The sequence below is a fragment of the Myotis brandtii genome, unplaced genomic scaffold, assembly GCF_000412655.1.
Source record: "Myotis brandtii unplaced genomic scaffold, ASM41265v1 scaffold1332, whole genome shotgun sequence".
In the NCBI taxonomy this organism is placed as follows: domain Eukaryota; kingdom Metazoa; phylum Chordata; class Mammalia; order Chiroptera; family Vespertilionidae; genus Myotis; species Myotis brandtii.
The window spans coordinates 152,589-173,588 of NW_005354726.1; the positions used below are offsets into that span (position 1 = coordinate 152,589).

Genomic DNA, 21,000 nt, shown 5'->3' on the forward strand with positions numbered 1-21,000 from the left:
TTATTTTTCCTGGCTACCCCACATATTCTAAACACGTCTATCTCTATACTGACTTTAGTTAAATTACATAATATACAAAGTGGACTTTAATCAGAAACCATATTAAATATTCCTATATACTTTATAGAGTATTTTCAAATTTTCCTTCTAGAAATTATGGTTTCAGGTTGATATTTGACATGTAGGAAGCACAGCTTGAAATAGGCAGCTGTTAACAAAAAGCACAAAAAATGTGAAACAGCAGACCTCTGAGTCCTGCTTAATCATCTGAGTCCTGGCAGGTTCACACACAGCCCCACAGCATGTTCTTAGAGATCGGGACTGCTATACAACCAATACTTCCGACATAGCCCGGAGCTACCACAAATGTTTTCTGTATCTTTTCAAATCTGGGTACCTCTTACTTAACTACAAATAGAACAGTTAGAAAATCTAGTACTTAGCATGCAGCATAATGCACACTTAAGAACCAAATATTTCCTGCATTTTTGCATTTGGTAAAGACTTTAAAAAACATTTTAGGAGATGAGCAAAATTGGGGGAATAGAAGCCAGTGGATGGGTGGGTGGATGAAGACTAGTATAACATTTATTTCTTCTTGCCTCAGGATCAGGAGACCCTGGCCTATAGTGATTCATTTAGACATAGGAACGTGGCTTGTTTTCTCAGCCTGATTGAGATGATTGAGATGGCACTGAGCCAGTACTGTCAATACCTCTACACTGAGTACCTGGCTTCCTTTGGGTTTATGTACTACTGTGTGGGAATGGTGATAAGAGTCTGTGCAGAGGCTTTGCTTGATTATGGAGTTCCTGGTTAGCACTGGAGAGGCCATCTCGTCTTGATGCTACAGTTTCTCATCTTCAAGTTATATTCATCAGGACTTGAACCCCTCAGGGAGGCAGAGAATGAAAGCACCTGAAAAATGCCCGAAGACATAGTCTGGCAACTAGGAACCACAGTGAAAGGATCCTAAACTGCTGAAACTGTTCTTCCAAGGGAACAAGTAATGAGAAGCTGCTTAAGAAAATAGCTCATGTCTTTTGGCTGATAGGATCCTGTGGCTTCATGCCTACCTCTCCAGGATATCTCAGGATATTTTACAAGCAAGGCAGACTGTACAAGAGGATGAACTAGGCATGCAATACTGGCAATATGATGAAGGTTCTCTACATGGGGAAGGGGCACAGTGAGCTGTAGCATTTTGGAGGGTGGTGGGTTAGGATAAAATTGTAGTTGTTGCTATCATTTTAAAGAGTCTCTCTCTCTCTCTCTCTCTCTCTCTCTCTCATAAGGAGTCTAGCACCTACTGTAGGCAAAGGAGGCGTGTTCAGTGAACTGAAACATGAGAATGGAACACTAATAAGGACGTAAGCATAATCTCAAAAGGAGACTACCACCTACTGTAGGCAAAGGAGGCATGTTCAGTGAGCTGAAACATAAGAATGGAACACTAATAAGGACGTAAGCATAATCTCAATTGTATCACCTATATTGAATCATAGAGCAAAGTGTTGAACTGCTTTTATCATGGTGAGCTGTTACTTTTAAAATTAAGTTCCTTGGATTATAAGAGTAAAAATGCCTAATGTAAAAAGTAATCACCACAGAAGTCATCAGGTTATAAATCTTCCTTCTTTTTCCCCCTCACCCACCCTAACTTGATTTCTAGAGAGTACTAAAATTTATGGCTTAGATTATGTATTTTAAAAAAGGTATTTATTCTATTGTAAAACCACAATGTGTGTGTGTGTGTGTGTGTGTGTTCTCCTTTAATACTCACAATGGACTTTTATGATAGATTAAAAAGTGGGGACAAAAATCAAGATTTAGAAGCAGATCTTTTCACTTTGAGTACCTTGGTCATTCTCTCACAAATTCCTGTCTACCCTCTCCTCTGTGACTATGAATCTGAAGTTTGAAGCTCAGAAAGACACTGAGGTTGGAAGAACAGGAGAGAGGAACCAAAGCAATATGGTATGCACAAGGAATTGCCTGCTTGCTATGAGCAGGAACTTTCTTTTTAGCATAAAACTTAAAACTAGAGTTTGGGGATGTTCAGATAGTTGTTAGCTGGATGTTTTCTGTCTCCTTTGTCCCAAAACTGGGCATCTGAAATATTCCTGACTTGCTGTACTGGCCATATGGTTTCTCTGAGAAAAAAAAGGAGAATAAGGGGAACTCCTACACTGGACATCATTTTTAAAATAAGAACCATTTTAGGATGGGGAAGTAATGTGAAATTTGGAAGAAAGTTACCCAATTAGAATATTAGTAGGAGTGGAGGAAGAAAAAACATGGTCTAGGTATATATGCTTTAGACAAAAATGCTTTAAATGTAGAGATAACTGCTTATAGATAGAATCTCTAAAAAGGTTAAGAGAAATAGGAAGACTTAAAAAAATAATTCTGACAATACAGAGTAGTTTCAACAAGACAGAAAAGACAAGATCTTCAAAGAACCCACAGGGTTGCAAGGGTGCACTGGGGGATTTGAGTGTTAAAAGAACTAGTGAACAAGGGATGGGTGTTGTTGGTATGTTCAGTCCTTGGGCATCTCCATGGACAACATGAAAGATTGGCATGAACCTGTGAGAACTAGGAAGACTGAAGCAGAATGTGAAAATGGAGCAAAGTGGTTTTTCTCATTGTTACTGTTTTGAGTTTAAATTATGTTTTAGATGAAGATGTGGTGGGAAGAGAGAAACACTGGGTGGAGAAGTTGGTTCTAGGTGAGTAAAAGGAAGACACCTGCCTAATCCCTCTTGCTTCTTCATTCTCCTCAATAAGAATGTTTCCTAACCTGAAAATAGTAATACAATAATGTGAAAAAGTTATCTCACATCAAAGTAGGAAATAAGAGCAAAAGAAAGCTCATACTCATAGTAATTGAGTTTGCCTCCAGTTCAGAGTTCTGAAAGAAATCACATTGAATTATGTAATCAATAATCTTTGATAAATCAATAATGGGAGAACAGTCAGGGGGTACAAAGGGAGGAGCAAGGAACTATAAGTCAAGAATAAATATAAATTAGTAAGTACGACATACTTTGGTAACTTTCTAGAATAGAGTTACTTAGAACTGAACAAGGCGAGTACCAAGAATTAGCACAGGTTCACTAAGAGTCAATTCCACTAGAATCTTTTCAATGTTAGTTGAACCATTCAGGGAAGAGTGGTAGCCATGGAGGACCATGACTTCCACAAAGTATTGATGACATTATTTGGATTTTTGTGGAAAAGGAAAAGTGACAGGAAATAGATGACAAAGTTAAATATATTAAAAGAGAACAGCTTAGAAGAAAGTCTGTATGAGATGGTCAAGTAAGATTAAATTTATATCAATGACTGGAAAAAAAAAGATCTTTACATTTTAGAGCTGGAAGAGCCATGGCGATAATATAAGCCTTTTGCTTTATAGGAGAGGAAACCGAAGTTCACCGGGTGAAGTGACTTTCTAAAATTTACACAACCAACAAGTGAAAAGCAAAAATTAAACCCAGTCTCTTGATTTTTCCAAAGGACTTGTCTCCCTCTCTGGCAATAAGGTGATATTACATTAGGAAGAGATATGTTTCTGGGTTTAAGTTAAAATTACAAAAGTGAAGAAAGTATAAAAAAAAACAACTAATAGAAAATGAGGGTACAGATGCAAAGTCAAGGGGGGTGCTAAAGTCAAAGGGGGATTATTAAGTGGTTTGCTTCCTTTAGATTCCAATTTAGATCCAACTGTTGAAGATGCATTATCTCCTTTAACCCCATTACAATCTTATGAAGTAGAAACTACAATTATCTCATGTTAGATTGAGCACCTAGAAATCTTGCTGAAGAGCACATATGTGGTAAAGACAGGATTTGATCCCAGGCATTTTGATACTATGCTCAACTTCCCACACTAATTCAATCAATTTTGCAATCCATGCTCTTAACCTCTGCCATATGTGATTCCTCGCACTACAATGTAGTGACATATTTCAAGTTATAATATTCTTTTTTCCTTTTTTATTTCTAAAGACATGAGTTCCTTGATTTGAGAACCATAAGCAAGCGTTCCTTCTTATTAAATATGTACTTTTTCATTGTCAGTTTATACTTTATAGTGGTTTCATAAACATTTGTTTACTGAATGACCATATACAGAGATAACAAGAGTTGTCTAAGAATTCAGGGGAAATTTCAACTGAAAGGTTGAAAGCTTCAAGCTATACATATCATGATCAGATTTGGCTTTATGATTTATGTGAAAAACACAATGACCTTATGGCAGAACCTCTTATTTCTAGGGCTTGAGAGACTGCAGGCAGGCTTAGCAGAAGCCCTTTGCACATGTGGCCTGTACTAGAGTTTTATATTTAATGTTTAAACACCTTGGAATTTCCATTTTCTGGATGGTTTGAATTTATCCAGGACTAGATATTACAATGTTTTCACTGTAGCCTATCATATGACAAATGTATTAACTTTTTTTTTCTTTTTTTTGCTCAAGAAGAAATGCTAGGATGCTGTTCTTGGCTAGGTAACTCTTAGATATTCCAGTAGATACTATGATATAAAATTAATAGTTTTGTCTTTTTCCACCTTCTGCAGTTGTATGGTATAGTAGGATGGTCTTCACGTGCAATCATTGTCCAATACATGAATGTTACTTACATATTATTGACCATCTGCCACCATTTTCCCTTCCAAATGAACTCAAGTCTATCTAGTTTCTTCAGTTTACTATGTTCTCAAATGTACAGGCCTTTGCACATGTGGATCCTGCTTAAGTGACATTTACCACCTGTCTGTTCAGCTAATCCATTCAAGGGCTCCTTTTCTGGGAAATCTTTTTGACACCTCACTTCAGGCTGAATTGTGTGCCCATTCTCTGCAACCCTTTCATTCCTTCATATATTTCCTACATGACTCTAATCAAAGTATATGGTGATTTCTACATTATTCACAGATTCCTCTACTGGAATGAAAGCTTTTAAGGATAGGAAATGTGTATTTTTAACCCCATATTTCCTTAATGTCTTGCAGAGTATAGTGGTGCTACATAATGTTTGTTAAATGAATGAGTTGGTACATGAATCTGTAGTTTCCTGCTTATCATGTAACTTTTTCTAATTACAAGGGTAGGTTTCTGTGGAAATAGCTGACCACCAGCAAGCAATATAAAGCTACTCTCAAACACTACTGATAAACAATTTCCTGTGCAATATATAAGGGTGTCCCAAAATTCACGCAAGAAGTAATTTTGATAGAAAACACAGGTTTATAAATAAAAATTGTAAATTTTTTATTCATTCACAAAATATACAGTATAGGGTTATGTATGGAATAGCAGGTTATGTATGAAATAGCCTCCACACTTTGCTGGCACATACACACTCTTTTGTTGAAATTTTCCATGACCATTTTGCATAAATGTGGCTGAATTTTGATGAGGCTCATTTTCATCTTGATGGCTTGGTTAATCGACAAAATTGTCGCATTTGGGGTTCAGAAAATCCACGAGTGATTGTTGAGAAACAAATGCATCCACAACGTGTCACTGTTTGGTGTGGATTTTGGGCTGGAGGCATCATCAGACCATTCTTCTTCAAAAATGCGGCTGCTTAGGCAGTAACAGTTAATGGTGCTTGCTATTGTGACATGATAATCCATTTACCCGATATGCTATTCCATACATAACCATATACGATATACTTTATGAATCAATAAAAACTTTACAATTTATAATTATAAACCTGTGTTTTCTATCAAAATTACTTCTTGCGTGAATTTTGGGACACCCTTATATCCCTCATTACTTATAGTCAATTTTCATCAAAATAAGAGGATATATAAGACAAGTAATTGACTCAGAACTTTAGGAATCTGGCACAAAGGTTTTAATACCATTAAAATCAATTTCTCTAAATTATCTCTGTGTAACTATCTAGGTATAGACAAAAGGAAGTCAATATTATACTAACTGGCCATTGAGCCAATCCCCTTTAGGCTAGAAAACTGCCTTTTTGTTCTAAGGAAAACAAACTAAAAGCCTTATTCATGAAACCTTAATCCTCAAATCACATAAACCTAAAGAAGGAGTCATGTAAACTTATACCTAAGGCAGGCTTCACCAAATGAGCCACTAATAAGGTCAACTGGTAAGGTAAGGCTTTTCTGGAGACAAATGAATTGTGTGCAAGACACATAAGCAGCCAAACACTCAGAGCTCAGATCAGTTGCTCACTTATAACTCTTTCTTAGCAATGTCTAAAACATTATCTTTCCCATAATCAATAGCTGATTGTGGAGTGATGCTACTGTAGGCATCCGAACCATCCTTATTTATTGTTGAGAATTTTGGGTGAAAGACCAGTTTATTTGGGAGTTTTACTTCTCCTGACATTTTTTTAGCAAGTCATGGGACTCTTTAGAATTTCAGGTGTCATGCTTCATTTCAATGATTCTCTGATCAAGGGGGCCAAAAGAGTATGAACTATGGGAAAGAGCTCAGATAATCTAGTATTCTTTGATGTTATGAAAAAGGGACTAGGGACTGGAAATTTCAGAGTCATTTCTGAGCATCATAGTCAGTCCTGTGGCCACTCTTCCCATTTAGGATATTCATGATGTTCCCATTTCAAACATGAGCTTTGTGCCTTCTCTGGTGACACAATTTCAAACTTTTTTTTTCAACAGAAGACAAAAAAGAGTATGAAAGTTTAGAGTCTAGTAGAAATGTTTCCCACTATAGTGATTGTCCAGCTTGAGGATTCGTTTCAGAACTTTCCTTGCCTTCGACTTCTGAGGCTGGGCTAATACTTTAAGGGGAATAACAAACAGTCACTGGTTTTTATGCTGAGTTACAAAAAATTCCAGATGGTAAAGAGGCATCAAGTTCTTACTTTCCAAATGTGCTATCTACAGAGCTAAACTATACATATACAATAAAAAAACAACCACAAAAAACCCCCATTGCTGTTCTGCTGTCCTGGGAATCAGGAGACACAATGATCACTTCCATGTGTTTACCTTAGCATTCTGTGCTGTTCACATATTTTTTTGGGCTGGTTTCTAAAAATAAGCCTAACCCTTCAGTGGTTTTTATCACATATGAGGTGCTGAATGCTTTGTTCCATTCTTTTAATTAAATGCTTATATATAAGCCTGGAAGGGAACTGCTGAGTGCTGCACTTCGAACCATCTGCTACCTGATAACCCAGGTTATTACATAAAGCAAGTTCTCAAAGTTGTGATCTTTAAAGCCCACACTGACTCTCCTATTCAGATTGATCGAGTTGCACTATTAGCCATGCAACATCCCAGATTGGCTTGGATTTTAAATGGGTAGGTAGTATATAGTTGAGAAACTGCCTGAAGAATTCAAGCTGTTCACATCACATGAGTTATCTGCCTATAAAGTACGCCAATCTTCTTGTTATTTCAAAAAAGATTAAAAGATTAGCACATCTTTTTTTTTTCTTGGCATGAAAGGGATTGACTGGAGCCAGTGTCTGAAGGCCAGAGATTAATCTGGATTTAGGAAATTGTACAATGGAGTGTAGTAAATGCCAGTTTATTCAGTAAAATCTGCAAAAGTCACTGATTCTTATTCCATGGGCCCCTAAATACTCCAGTGAAAGATTCATATTGCCATTCCCATTCAACAGCATGACTTGGTTGTGATGATTTTGCCTGGGTATTCCATACAAAGGGCTCCTTAATCATGGCAGAAACTTTCAAGCATGGCTCAAAGTAACCCCACTTTCTATCCCCAAATCTCCTGAAATCATTGCAGCCAACACCTGTGGTTTTGCCTTTTATTTGTGGCTAAGAGCCTTATTAAGATCAAGGTTATCTATTTTGTCATTCTCATGGATCATTGCTGAGCTTAAATGATATGCAGACCACAGAGGACTCCCCGAGCCACACTTTTTTAGGAGACATGTAGGGTTTCTCATCATGACAGTGCCACTCCACACTTGATAAGTGTCTGTCTTGCTCCCTTACTAACAAGGCACTATCTAAGGAATAACTTTTTTCCTCCACCCACTTAGCAGGTACTTTCAAGAGGAACAGGAAGGCATTTTGCCCACTATATCAGTCTGCATCTGCTTTTTGCACCTTTCTTACCCCATGAATTAATTTTCAAGAGAAATCATGGATCTGAATTGGTTTGGATTCTAGTCCCTAACAATGGTTCCAGAGTGCATTGGTCTTTGCCAGCAACACATGGCAAAAGCATGACTCCCAGGGTGACCTGATACCAATAGACCTCGCAGGACCATGTCCTTCAGTCAGCGCCCTGCATGTTGATTTTTGATAGTGTCTTCTGAGGATTTAACAGAGCCACAGGTTGAACTACCCACATTTTCCTGCGGTCCTTGAAGTCACTTGCATCACAATAATATGACAAATAAAGCCTTATCAATGAAAAAGAGTATTCCAGTTCTTGTTGCCTATTAACCAAAGGCCAAAAGCTATTGGGTATGCCCGAGGGAAGCTGAGGGCTGTAGGCTAATTTCTTTAAAAAGATGATTATTTACTTCTGAGAGTCTGTGGTAATCATTAGGGCAGAGGGGTATATACCATCTTATTTAGCAAATAGAACTGTGTTATTCCTGGTTTTCCTGTTAACTGTTCATTAGTTCAACAGAGTTGTCAGATACAAAGGCAAATAGTGTAGTGGCCCAATGCACAGGATTGAAATCAAACAGACCAACATTGAAAACCCAGTTCCTTCTCTCACCACCTTTGTGAATTTAGGGAAGTTATTTTAATTTCTGAAGCTTCAGTTTCTTGATCTGGAAAAAGGGAATACCAGTAGTCTGCCTTATGAGGTTATAAGTAAGGATTAAAGATAACACATGTGAAGTACTTAGCCCACTGGCTGGCACATAGTAAATGCTCAGAAAGTGATAAAGTGATAGAGATGATGAATAATGTTTATTCATTCAACAAACCTTGATTGATGCCAATTATACAAGCCACTATTCTAAAATTTCGGTTCTAAGATGAGTAATATACCTCCACTGTCTTCCAGAAAGTTATAGTCTGGTAGGAGACAAAGAAACATAATGAGGATTAAGTTTTGAGATATATGTATACATACTTATACAAACACATGAGTGAAGGAGCAACTAATTACACTCAGGTGAGTCATGACAGGCTACCATGTAGAGGTGACATTTAGGCTTGATCTTGAAGAATAAGGGAAAGTTCGCCAGGCAGAGAAAGGGAAAAGAATGTTTTTAGGCAGAAGGAAGAACACAAAGACAGAAGTGGGGGAAAGCACATTGGCTTTTGTAGTATCAGAAAGTTCAGTATTACCTGAGTACCCAGTGCCTTGTAGGGATGGGTAGAGTAAGAAAGAATAGAGGGACTGTGGCTAGATTGCTAAGTATTTTCTATGCTATGCTAAAGATTTTGAACTTTATGCTTTAAGGGGTAAATTGACATTAAAATTTTTAAATTAAGGAAATGACATGACCAAAGTTATGTTTTAAAAAGACTACCATGGATGACATCCAACTTGAAAAGAAAGGGTTAGGAAAGGGTAATCAAATGGACAAAATACTCATTCTGACTTAGGCTGTGAGTTCTTGAAGGTCAGGGATCATGTAATCTGAAAAGCAATGAATACATTAATAATAGAAAGGTCAAGATTAGAGGTTTAAAGAAAAATTGCGTCCACTTAAAACCATTTATTTGATTGATAGTAATTGCTCAGTACTTAATTTGTCCTGTTTGTGTCACTACAGGTTACCTTGAATCCTTCAAAAAAAGTAGGTCATAAATGATATTGGTTGTTGGAGACTGTAGGAAAGCTAAAGAGCTTTTAAATTTCTGGAATTAGCTCATAAAAGATAACATAAAGACTTTCTTTAACATAGAAACAAAAGCTGAGAGTCTGCTAAATAGCCATTGATATCAGTTGAAAGTCAACCTATACTTACTGTTGAATTTCTTTAAATTTTGTGTAAATAATATTACTTAAAAGCATATATGTAGCTTTTATTTTTATGAAACTTGCTTTTTTACATAAGCATTCTAAACAAATGATAGAGTATGTGTTCAGTCACATCTGTTTTTCCCATTAGGAACACTTAATTGCCTGATTTGCATTCTATGAGGCCATGTTGTGAGCCTAATGGCAGCTACCCAAACTGGAGGCCCTGGGCCTGGGAGAAACCAACTAGTCCCTGGGATGCATGCCCCAGACTTTTAACCCTCTCAAGTGATGGCAAATGTCTCAGATGCTTTGCCATTCTGACCACTTGGCAAGGAAATCTAGTCTATATTTGGAATGTGATTTTGGAAGGTGTTGCTGTTATTGTATTCTCCCCTATGGCAAGAATCAGGACTTTGTCACTAGTAACAGAGGGATTTTCATAATCTACCAGGTGGTGATGTCAAAAATAGCGCCACCACAATTTAGTGTTCAAAGTCCCACTGATGTACCACCTGGAGTATCAACGTTTACTTGAGTTTAGCTGCAGGTGTTTCTGGAACACTATTCTTAAATTTTCAAAGTCCACTAATTAGAAAACTGTTCTGTAAACTTTCAACTGCATTTTTCATAGAGCAGTAAAAGCTCTTCTATTACATCAAATCGATGGACTTTGTTATCAACTGCTAAGTGTTGGCTCTTTCCATATAGAAATACTGAGCCTTGTCCTATTGAACCATTAAAAAGGCACATATTTAATGGTAATTTGGAAAGAGAACTTGGTGTTGTTAAAGCAAAATCTTAGGTTTAACTAAAAGTGTCAGGAGTCCAATTTCAATGAGCTTGCTGAGTAATCTATAGTCATAGTCTAAGATACGTGTTGATATTTCAGGGATGTGTAAATACCATGACCTGCAATCATAGATATGTGGCCACAATAGAAGCTGATTCTCAGTGCTGGGCCATTTTATTGCACTGTGGACAGTGGTCCTAATGGTAACCTATTGTTTTTCACAAGACTAATTTCCAAATAAACACATGACAGAAGGGAAATTAAGCAATGAATTGACAAAGGAAAGGAAAGAGTAGTGAGTGCACCTTAGATAATTACCCCTGATTAAAAATTTCTACAATGAAACAATGTCATTGAAAGCATTTTCAAATTGCTGTTGCTATTGTCTCTTTCCCTGTGATGAAGTCCCTGAGAAGCATTGCCCTTTTTTGGAGGAGGGCAAGCAGGTGCCATGGAGGGAGGTTTCAAAATGATCAGCTTTGGGAGAATGCCTGAGAATGAAAAGTCTGGGAAGGAAATAAACAAAAAGATTCTGTCTGAGATAACTTTGGAGTCAGAGTTTTCTGAAGCTTAGATTATGTGAAGGGGTGATTAGGATAGCAGTGTGGGAGGCAAGCTATCTGGATTTTAATGTTGATTCAATTACTTATAAAGTGGTAGAAAGTTGAACTTGGTACTTAACCTTTATGAGCCTCAATTCCTCTTGGAACTGGGAAGGGGGTGGATGCAAAGACATTAACCAAAGAATTTATATGCATAGTTCATGGTCACAGACTATAGCAGTGATGGCGAACCTATGACACGCGTTTCAGAGGTGACACGCGAACTCATTTTTTTGGTTGATTTTTCTTTGTTAAATGGCATTTCAATATATAAAATAAATATCAAAAATATAAATCTTTGTTTTACTATGGTTGCAAATATCAAAAAATTTCTATAGGTGACACGGCACCAGAGTTAAGTTAGGGTTTTTCAAAATGCTGACACACTGAGCTCAAAAGGTTTGCCATCACTGGACTATAATGTGGTGAAGCTTGGGGGCAGGAACCAGGTGGAGGCAGGCAATAGGGGGAAACTGGGGGGAGGACATCTATAATAGTATCAACAATAAAGATAAAAACATTTTTAAAAAAGCTAACAGATAATATTTAGTAAAATCTAAAATGTTCAATGCTCATTATCATAAAACATGATTTTTACTGCTTTTCATGTATTTTCTTACTTAATTCCCACAATAACCCAGGAAGAGAGATACTACTAATATTTCCATCTTAGACATGAGAAGAGAGGCCATGGAGGGTTAAATAAATCCTAGTAAGATCACTGAGCTGAAATTTTTCAAGAAAGTCACACTAATAAATGTGTAGTTGTAAAATATCTGTGCTTTGATTGTTATATTTGTGATATTAAACTCACTAAATGGAACTATCATTTTTACATTTCCAATGATAGAAATGCTAAAGATAGACTAGTAAATGGATTTCTAGTGCTGTCACTCTGGTTTTCTTAAGGACAGGATGAGGCTTCCTTCTCCTTTGTGTTTCCTGCTAGCAGAGGATCTGACATGGTCAGCATTCTTTGTATTCTTTATATGGAGAGACCGTACTGAGCTAGATTAGAGGACGGATGGAGCTCTAGCCTTCTCTGAGATGGTCCTGGGTGCCCAGTTGTATTGAGCTTTGGGTGGTCTTCTCTGGATAGTTAGTCTAAGGGTAAATGGCGTAGAAGCCTTAGAGATGCTCTCAAATCCGGACGGAGCTCTAGCCTTATCTGAAATTGTCCTGGGTGCCCAGTTGTATTGAGCTTTGGGTGGTCTTCTCTGGATAGTTAGTCTAAGGGTAAATGGCGTAGAAGCCTTAGAGATGCTCTCAAATCGAGGCATCTTTTGTGGCACACGTGTAGACAGTAGAGGCAAGAAAGATCAAGGGGCTTTTATCACTTTGCTACATCATCTGTCTTTGGAATCAAACCGAGTTTGCCATTGTAGAAAATGCTGATTTTCATTTGTGAATTATCCAGACCGATGTAGAATAAGCAGATCATGGTTGTGATTGCCCAATCCAAGATTCGTTTAGGGATTTTCAGCCTCTGGAAATATTTTAGGTTATCATTCTATTAATTCAATTCGTTCAAAAAGCCTTTACTCTCAATGTGGAAGAGCATTATTTTAGGTGCCCTCAATACAAAGACAAAAAAGATGTGGTTTCTAAGCTACTTAAGTAGCTTACAGTATAGTGGGAAAATAGATGTGCAAATGAATAATTTTATTTAATAAGATAGTAGTTGAAGTGTTTGTTTATGTAGTGGGAGCTTGGGAAAGATTTTTCAAAAGGGATAGGGTTTGAGCTGGGAACTAAAGGAGAAAGGGATTTGGCAAGGCCTACAAACAGCTAAAGAACATTGCATTCCAGTAGGAAGAAACATTGTGTTCTTTCTTTTATGAAAAAATATGTAGATGCTATCCAGTAGACCATGAGAAAGCAACTTTCCAGGAAGACTTCAAAGGCAGGTTTTCTATTTGTACAGATCTGTCTTTTTCCTGTTCAACTCCATTCCCTTCTGCTCATTCTGTTATTCTCTGTGGTCTCCTGGTACTTAGGTTGCTAATTGATACTCAGGTTCTATACTTTCACCTGTTTTATGTATGGATTTGATATAGTTTCCAATTTGCTTATACATATCTCAGGGGCTCATAAGATGTCTACTATTTAAAAATTGTATTTTACATTCTCTTTTCCTCCTGTTACCCAGACTCTGCACAATAGTGTTCTGCTCTACCTAAAAATATGTTTAATAAATGCTTATTTTTTGATGAAAAATGATTTTTTGAGTGTCCAGTTGTAATATGTAAATAATTGAGATGCTAGATTCACCCAGTTCACAAAAATACTACCATAATCAAGTGAAACAACAGTTGACTAGACTTCTTCAAAGTTATTCTGATGGAAAAGAGCCTATTATTTATTTGCTTCATGTTTTAGGTACTTCCTTTGAAATCACTCATATCCTAATAGTAGAGTATTTTGGTTGAGCAACATATAATTTTAAAATTAACAAGTGCCCTGCCCGGCCAGTGTGACTCAACGGTTGAGTGTAGACCTATGAACCAGGAGGTCATGGTTTGATTCCCTGTCAGGGTACATGCCCAAGTTGTGGGCTCGATCCCCAGTGTGGGGTGTGTAGGAGGCAGCCAATCAATGATTCCTTCTTATCATTGGTGTTTCTATCTCTCCCTCTCCCTCTCTGAAATGAAAGAATATATTTTTTAAAAAATTAACGTGACCTTAAATACCATGTACAGATGATCCCCAACTTACAATGGTTTGACTTACAACCATACCCATTCAGTATAATCTGTTCCTTAAATGTTGAGCTTTTCCAGGCCTAGCCATACACAGTATGATACTTTCTCATGATGTTAGACAGCGGCACCGAGATGATTTTGCCCAACTGTAGGCTACTGTAAGTGTTCTGAGCATGTTTAAGGTAGGCTCCATGAAGCTATGGTGTTTGGTAGGTTAGGTGTATTAAATGCATTTTCGAATTACAATATTTTCAGTTTATGATAGTTTATCAAGATGTAACTCCATCATAAGTCAAGGAACATCTGTAGTTCAAACACCGATATGTTGCTTCAATTTCCTCAATAATAGGACAGCTTTTGTTTGAATAACTACAGTGACCGAGGAATTACTTCCTACCCCTTTCCTTCCAGGTTATTCTATTTCATTTCTAAGAACTCTTCCTTATGTTGATCCTAACTGTGCTTTGCTCTCAACCAGTTTGCCGGTGGAAAAGGGGGTAATTTGGCAATGTATGGAAATATTTTTGGATGTCACAATTTGAGGTGCTGATGAGATCTAGTCTAGTAGGTAGACATCAGTGATGTTGCTAATCATCCCACAATGCACAGGGCAGCTCCACACAACAAAGAGTTATCTATTCCGCTAGTGTCAAGGTTGAGAAGCTCTTCCCTAGATCTAATTTACTTATCCACAAAAATATACATTTTTCCATTCATAAATCTATCTGGTACTTGGACACAGATAACTATATTGAAGGCTTTGTACTTTCAAGTCCTGCAACTGTGTTTCTGATTTGCCAATAATAAGACAAGTAATTCATGCATGACTCTTCCCCAAAGCATTTGAATTGAAAGGAGGAATGAATAATTGAGGGAGGGTGATGCTTAATATAAATTGACCAGTGGTGGTCCACTTTCATACTACGGAATTAGGTGGAGGAGGAGTAATACAAGGGGTCTTGATGTATTGTTCTCCTTGCCCCATGTAAAAAATTCCATGACACTTACTGCAAGGGATTTAGTTTAAAGAGTTATTTTTCTCAGAGACATAATGTGAGCAATGCATGGCATGTCCAAATCTATGTCATAATAAACAATGTTATAACTCTTCTCCCAGGGTTAGAGAGTTCCTGGGATGTAAATACCACCAAAAATTCTGTAAAAGGGTCTGATCATACCACGGATGGGAAGAGGTAGTAAGATCGTTTTAGGGATCTTTCCTGCTCTTACTATGAGCTTAGCTTTGAGAGGCCATCTGACCCAAATTCCCATTTGTTGCTGAAGTCACTTTAACACTAAGGGGCACAATAATAGCTAGGTCAATTTATACCTGTCATGTTCCAGCTAGAATTTGCTCCAGCTACACAAGAAAGACTGACAAAATGATACATCCTCTGAAAAGAATGAGGGACATTTTTGGAACATTTCAGAGGACATTTTAGACTGGACAACTTAGGAGCTCTAACTACAGTCTATTTTTTAAAAGCACAGATTTAAACACTGCTGCAAAATAAGTACCACGTGGACAATGCCCAGCTAAAGGCAATCGGCCTGAGACTCTTCTTGAATCAAAAGCATTTTCCCTGAAAGAGGTGGCTTGCAGGCTTATAGAGAAGAGAATAGTCTTAAAAATGCTTTGAAAAGAAATTCATTCACTAGAGGGGGTGGATAAACCCCACGTATATTTTCTAACAAAGAAGGATTTTGATGCTAGCTTTCATTGATTATCAAATTAAAAAATCAATACTGTTGCTTTTTATAAAAGGGACCACCACATTGTGGTTTGTCTTACTGACTAAGAAGATTGGGAAAATAATTATCCAGGTCTTCATCAGTGGTGATACAGCTTAACCCAGCAAATCACTAGGAATTTCTCCTTTCATGTAGTTTTTGTTATCTGCAAATAATGTCTATTGTATGAACGCACACAGTGGGGCATATCTCCTCTACCGACTTCCAGGAGAATTCTTCTCCTTTAGTGGGAAGATAATGAAAGAAGAAGCTGGAAAGAAAGCACCTCCTGAAGAAATCTGGCCCAAGTGGGGAGAATATAACATCTAACTAGCCCAACCACAAAAGGGAAGATGCACAAATACGATCATTTTCTATCTCAGTGGGCAATGTTGTGACTGAAAATTCTGTGACCTGGTTTGGGACTGACTGCTACAATTAGATAATAGCAATTTTTAAAATTGTGTGGTGGGTTTGTATAGTACATTTCTTCTACAATTTTACCCTCTTTTTCTCATCTCCTCAGTTCAAGCAACGACACTTTCCAGTAAATATTCAGGAAATAAAAAGTAGTTTAAAAAGGATGGAAGTTGTGACTGATGTGCATGGATCTTTGAGGCTATGAGCTACACGCTGTCATCGCAGTTCCCAGACATAAAGGTGTATAATAGAACTGGGCCAGGAGCAGAAGGAGGTGAGTGGGAGAGGTACCCCCAAAATTCCTCTCTGCTAAAATGTTTCCCACATTAGTGTGCAAGAATGCCTTAAATTTACTTTTAGAAATGTATTGTTTTGGATTGCCATTGACTATTTTTCTAGGATTCTTATGAAAAGGAAGATAGGTTTCAAAAGGATAACACACTTGAATTATTAGCCGTATAAAAGTCCCCTAAGACCTCTTTCATTCATTGTGCCTAGCTGAAAGCAAGGCTTTGTGGGAAAGGGTTCCTTGGAAGACAGCCTGAAGATCACTGTATAGACAAATTGCTTCACCTCCCAGCTTACCTTGGCTGGGGCCAGTGTATGGCCTAATCAAGACTGAGTAGTCAGGACACCTGGGGGCCATGGAGGAGGGAGTGAAGCTCCCTCCTACCCTCCCTCTTCAGCACACCTTCTTACTCCTGTCAGGGTCACTGTCCATAGCACATGCATACCTGCCACAATGTTCTGATTGTCCTGCTCACATCCAGCATCTCATTCACACTGTGACCCAAGTGGCCTTTCTCCAATGCAACTTTCATTCTATCAGTCATCCTCAAAGCCTTTCTAAGCGTCATCTTACCTTGTGAGCCACATGAACATATTCTGAATTGTAGTCACTGTTATTTTATAGTAGTACTAGAGGCCTGGTGCACAAAAATTCATGCACTGGGGAGGGGGGGCCGTCAGCTCAGCCTGTGCCCTCTCGCAGTCCAGGAGCCCTCAGGGGACATACGTAGTGCTGCCACTGAGGCTGGAGAGGCTTTCGCCACCACTGCTCTGCTCGCCAGCCATGAGCCCGGCTTCTGGCTGAGCGACGCTCCCCCTGTGGGAGTGCACTGATCGCCAGGGGGCAGCCCATGTGTTAAGTGTCTGCCCCCTGGTGGTCAGTGCGTGTCATAGTGACCAATCGTTCTGATGATTGGTCGATTTGCATATTAGCCTTTTATTATATAGGATTGTGCCCATAGCCAGATTTTAAGTTACTTGATATGAAGGCTGTGTACTCTACATTAGCAGTCTCCCTCACCCTTATAACAGTGACCTTCATGCAGATTGAAGTACATGGGGGACCCTCAGTGACTTCATGGGACTGCTGGGCCACTAGGAGGGCAGACCATGGAGCTGGTTTTAGTTGTGGCTCTTCCACTGACTTCTCCTATAATTTTAGGAACATTTATTAAATCTTTTGGGTTTTGGTGAGGTATTTCCCACAATTTCTCTCAATTTATCCTTTCAACAACTTTATATGTATATAATTCATTTCAGAGAGAGGGAAGGAGGGGGAGAGAGAGAGATAGAACCATTAATGATGAGAGAGAATCATTGTTAGACTGTGACTGCACACTTCACACTGGAGGATTGAGCCTGAAACCTGGGCATGTGCTCTAGAAGGGAAATGAACCATGACCTCCTGGTTCATAGGTCGATGCTCAGCCACTGAGCCACCCTGGCCGGGCTCAACAACTTTTTAAGATAGAAGCTATTTTCCTATTTTATTGGTAAGCTAGTACATGTTAGGGTTGGAATTCAAATCCAAGTCTTTCTGATGCCAAAATCTATATCATTTTCAGTAGAGTATAATAGTTTTGGTTTCTTTATTTATATTGTGGAGACAAAAACCATTATTAGCGCTTGTGACTTTATGGTGATATGAACTAGATAAATGAAATAACAAGCCAGATCCTTTGGTGATTAAGAAGCAGCTTCTTCCTTTATGAACAGTACAGGATTTTAATAGCCCACATTTTTTTTTCTAAAACAATCTAAACTGTTTTGAGGAGTATATAAATATTAAAAGGGTAAAATTAGATTAAAAATATCTATTTGCCTGCCATAGTTTGTTAAATACTTTGAATAAATAGATATTTATTTATCTGCTTTAGAGTGCTTTTTACTTCACTGGGAGAAATTCAGGTTAGAAAGGCATGTACATAATCCCTTACTAGTGGTAATATTAGGCATAGTATATTTGTAAAATGATTGGCACATATCTGGTGAAATTGTTATTGAAGTATGACAGATGTATATTTTTTAATTTTCTCTTCTCAAATATCAAATTCCATCTCTCTTGATCCAAGTATAGAAAAAGTGCAAAATTACCATGATATGCTTTGAAATGTGCAATATTTTCATCTGTCTAATGAAGTCAAAGGGTGTTTTTGAAAAATTAATTATCTTAATTACTCATAATATGAGGATGTGCTCTGAAGAAGGAAAGAAATTTCAAATAGCTCATTTTGAACAGCATGGAATTGTACATAGAATTTTAAATGCCACGAATCTGGGATATAGAAATAAGGTTATTCCTATGCAAATAAAGCCAATTTAAGTGCTTCATGACATATGAAGACAGCATGAGTATAATATGGCTTTCTCTAGTACTTGGAGCTGTGATTATAGTAATTTGGTAGAAATTAAAGTATATAATTCCTAGAATTATGACTTTTTATTACTGTGACATTAATGCTCTCACCAGAAAAAAATTGAAATTCAAGTAACATATAGAAATCATATGGGACAGTTGAAAGAGCCCCAAAGTACAAAGGATCTATCAGAGTCCTAGTTCTTGTGCTACCTACCAGTGGGAGTTTTATGAAACCAATCTTTCTGGGGGTTGGGAACATGAGAAAGTTGAATAGGTGAGCATTGAAATAGTTTGAATAATATGTTCCTTCTTTCTCTAACGAAATTATGAGAGCCTCTTACCAGCTTTTTATCTAAGTTGGGAGCTGAATTGTTCCTTTTTTTTTTGGTAGTCATCTGACTTATCTGCATAGATTATCAGGCTTATATCATGAGAAATTGTTTATAAATGATCTCTGAACAAAATGATGCTTTAGTAAAAATTAGTGTGAAAAAAATAGAGTTCAGTGATATTGAATCTTCTTGTGGTTGATTGTATCAATGGCTTCAGTTCATTACTCCTTATAAACCCACATCCTTTTTGATGTAACTTGTCCTGTGGGCAGGACATATTGGGCTGAGGTCTGTGAGTTGCTTTGATAGTGGGATGTTAGCAGATGTGATGCAAAAAGAAGCTTAGAAGGGCCTGGGCTGTTAAGTTTGTGTTCACTTGCACCTCTGTCATCACTCTGAGAAGGTTATGCCTGGGCTACCTCATTGATTCCAGGAAGAGGATAAGGGTAAAGCTGGGGCAGGGTCACTGCTAGCTGAACTCAGCCTTGAGCAGCTTACTTCTGTTGATCTTTAGACTTAGAAACTATAATAATGAATTATTGTTTTAAGTCACTGAATTTTGGGGTAGGTTGTTATGCTGCGGTAGCTACCTGATATATTTCTAAACAATTATCATTGCTAGACGACTGTTCTGTCTGCACACCTATGTTATCAAATACCCATAGATATGAACAATGACACTGTTAATATCACCCATTGATCAAGTTATGAAGATAGTCTTTTTTTGACAAGACGTAAAATGAAAGAGACACAACGTTTTAGCAGTAGCCCTGGCCAGTCTTACCTGTATGGAAACACTGCTGTAAGAGCCACCAATGACCCCTGCAATGAGCAGCAGTGGGCTATTTTCTTGAATGGCAGGGGATCCGTCAGGACACATGTGTTTAACTTCATCCACTTTAGTCAAAGATGCCCTGACAAATTCCAGTGATTGCTCTAATGCATAGGTATCCCTTGAGCATGTATCCAAAATGTGGACACCCAACTTCACTCCTGGTAGCAAGTAATTGTCTTTGTTGATTTCATCAATAGCAAACAACATGGCTTCCAGGCGTTGAATCCCTCGGTCTTCATTGATTCGCCCACATTCTTCAGTTCCGGTGCCTTTTTCATTAATAGGAAATAGGCCCCCCAAAACGAGGTCACCTTCTATTTTAATCTCCCGCCTTATAAAGTTATGGTCCCCTAAAGAGAGTAAAAATCCCTTTGAAAACAAAGCTAAGGTAAGAACTTGGAGTCTTGTCAACATCTTCATGAATCCTCTTTCTGTACCTGTAGGAGATATCAGTGGATGGAGCCAATGTTGCCCGCTAGACTTCCTCTCTCATTTCCAAACTGGATCTTTGGCCTTTCCTTCATATAAGGGAAGAACAGACTAGCAGAGCCTGTCACCAAATTCCTAGAGAGATAAAAATTGTATGAACAAAAATGGTAAAAAAAAAACAACAAAAAAAACCAGCAGTGATTACATTGATGGTTCCCATTCAGGTCTTTGATGAGATAATGACTCAAAGTACCATTTATTAACCACACACCACACCACTGCACCAGGCACTCTCCCACAGTATCCTCACCCAGTCCTTCCAACCCACTGTGATGTAGATCTAAGTATCCCAGCTCCAGAAATGAACACTGAGGACTAAAGAGATAATCTGACAAAGTGTACTTAGAATGGAGATAGTGTTCAGATTCTGGTTTTTCTAATGCCAAGTTCAGTACTCTCTTTACTGAGTCATTTACTTAGCTATTCGTATGTAGGGTTACAACTTGGTCTGAGTCTTTATTCCCTCTCTTTCAGCTACATTTGTACCAACCCCTTTTATTCATTTTTCCCTTTCCATTGGGAAG

The 21,000-nt window shown here is 37.9% G+C and overlaps 1 protein-coding gene across 2 annotated transcripts in view; it reads right to left on the bottom strand.

Annotated features, from left to right (window-relative positions):
- GRM3 (glutamate receptor, metabotropic 3) overlaps window positions 1-21,000 on the bottom strand; it is a 200,801-nt gene that overhangs the window by 68,682 nt on the left and 111,119 nt on the right. For both annotated transcript variants that reach the window (XM_014534863.1, XM_014534862.1), the window contains exon 2: window positions 19,937-20,551. In XM_014534863.1, coding sequence (XP_014390349.1) covers window positions 19,937-20,407 — 471 coding nt within the window. In that variant the 5' untranslated portion in view covers window positions 20,408-20,551. The remainder of the gene's footprint in view (window positions 1-19,936; window positions 20,552-21,000) is intronic.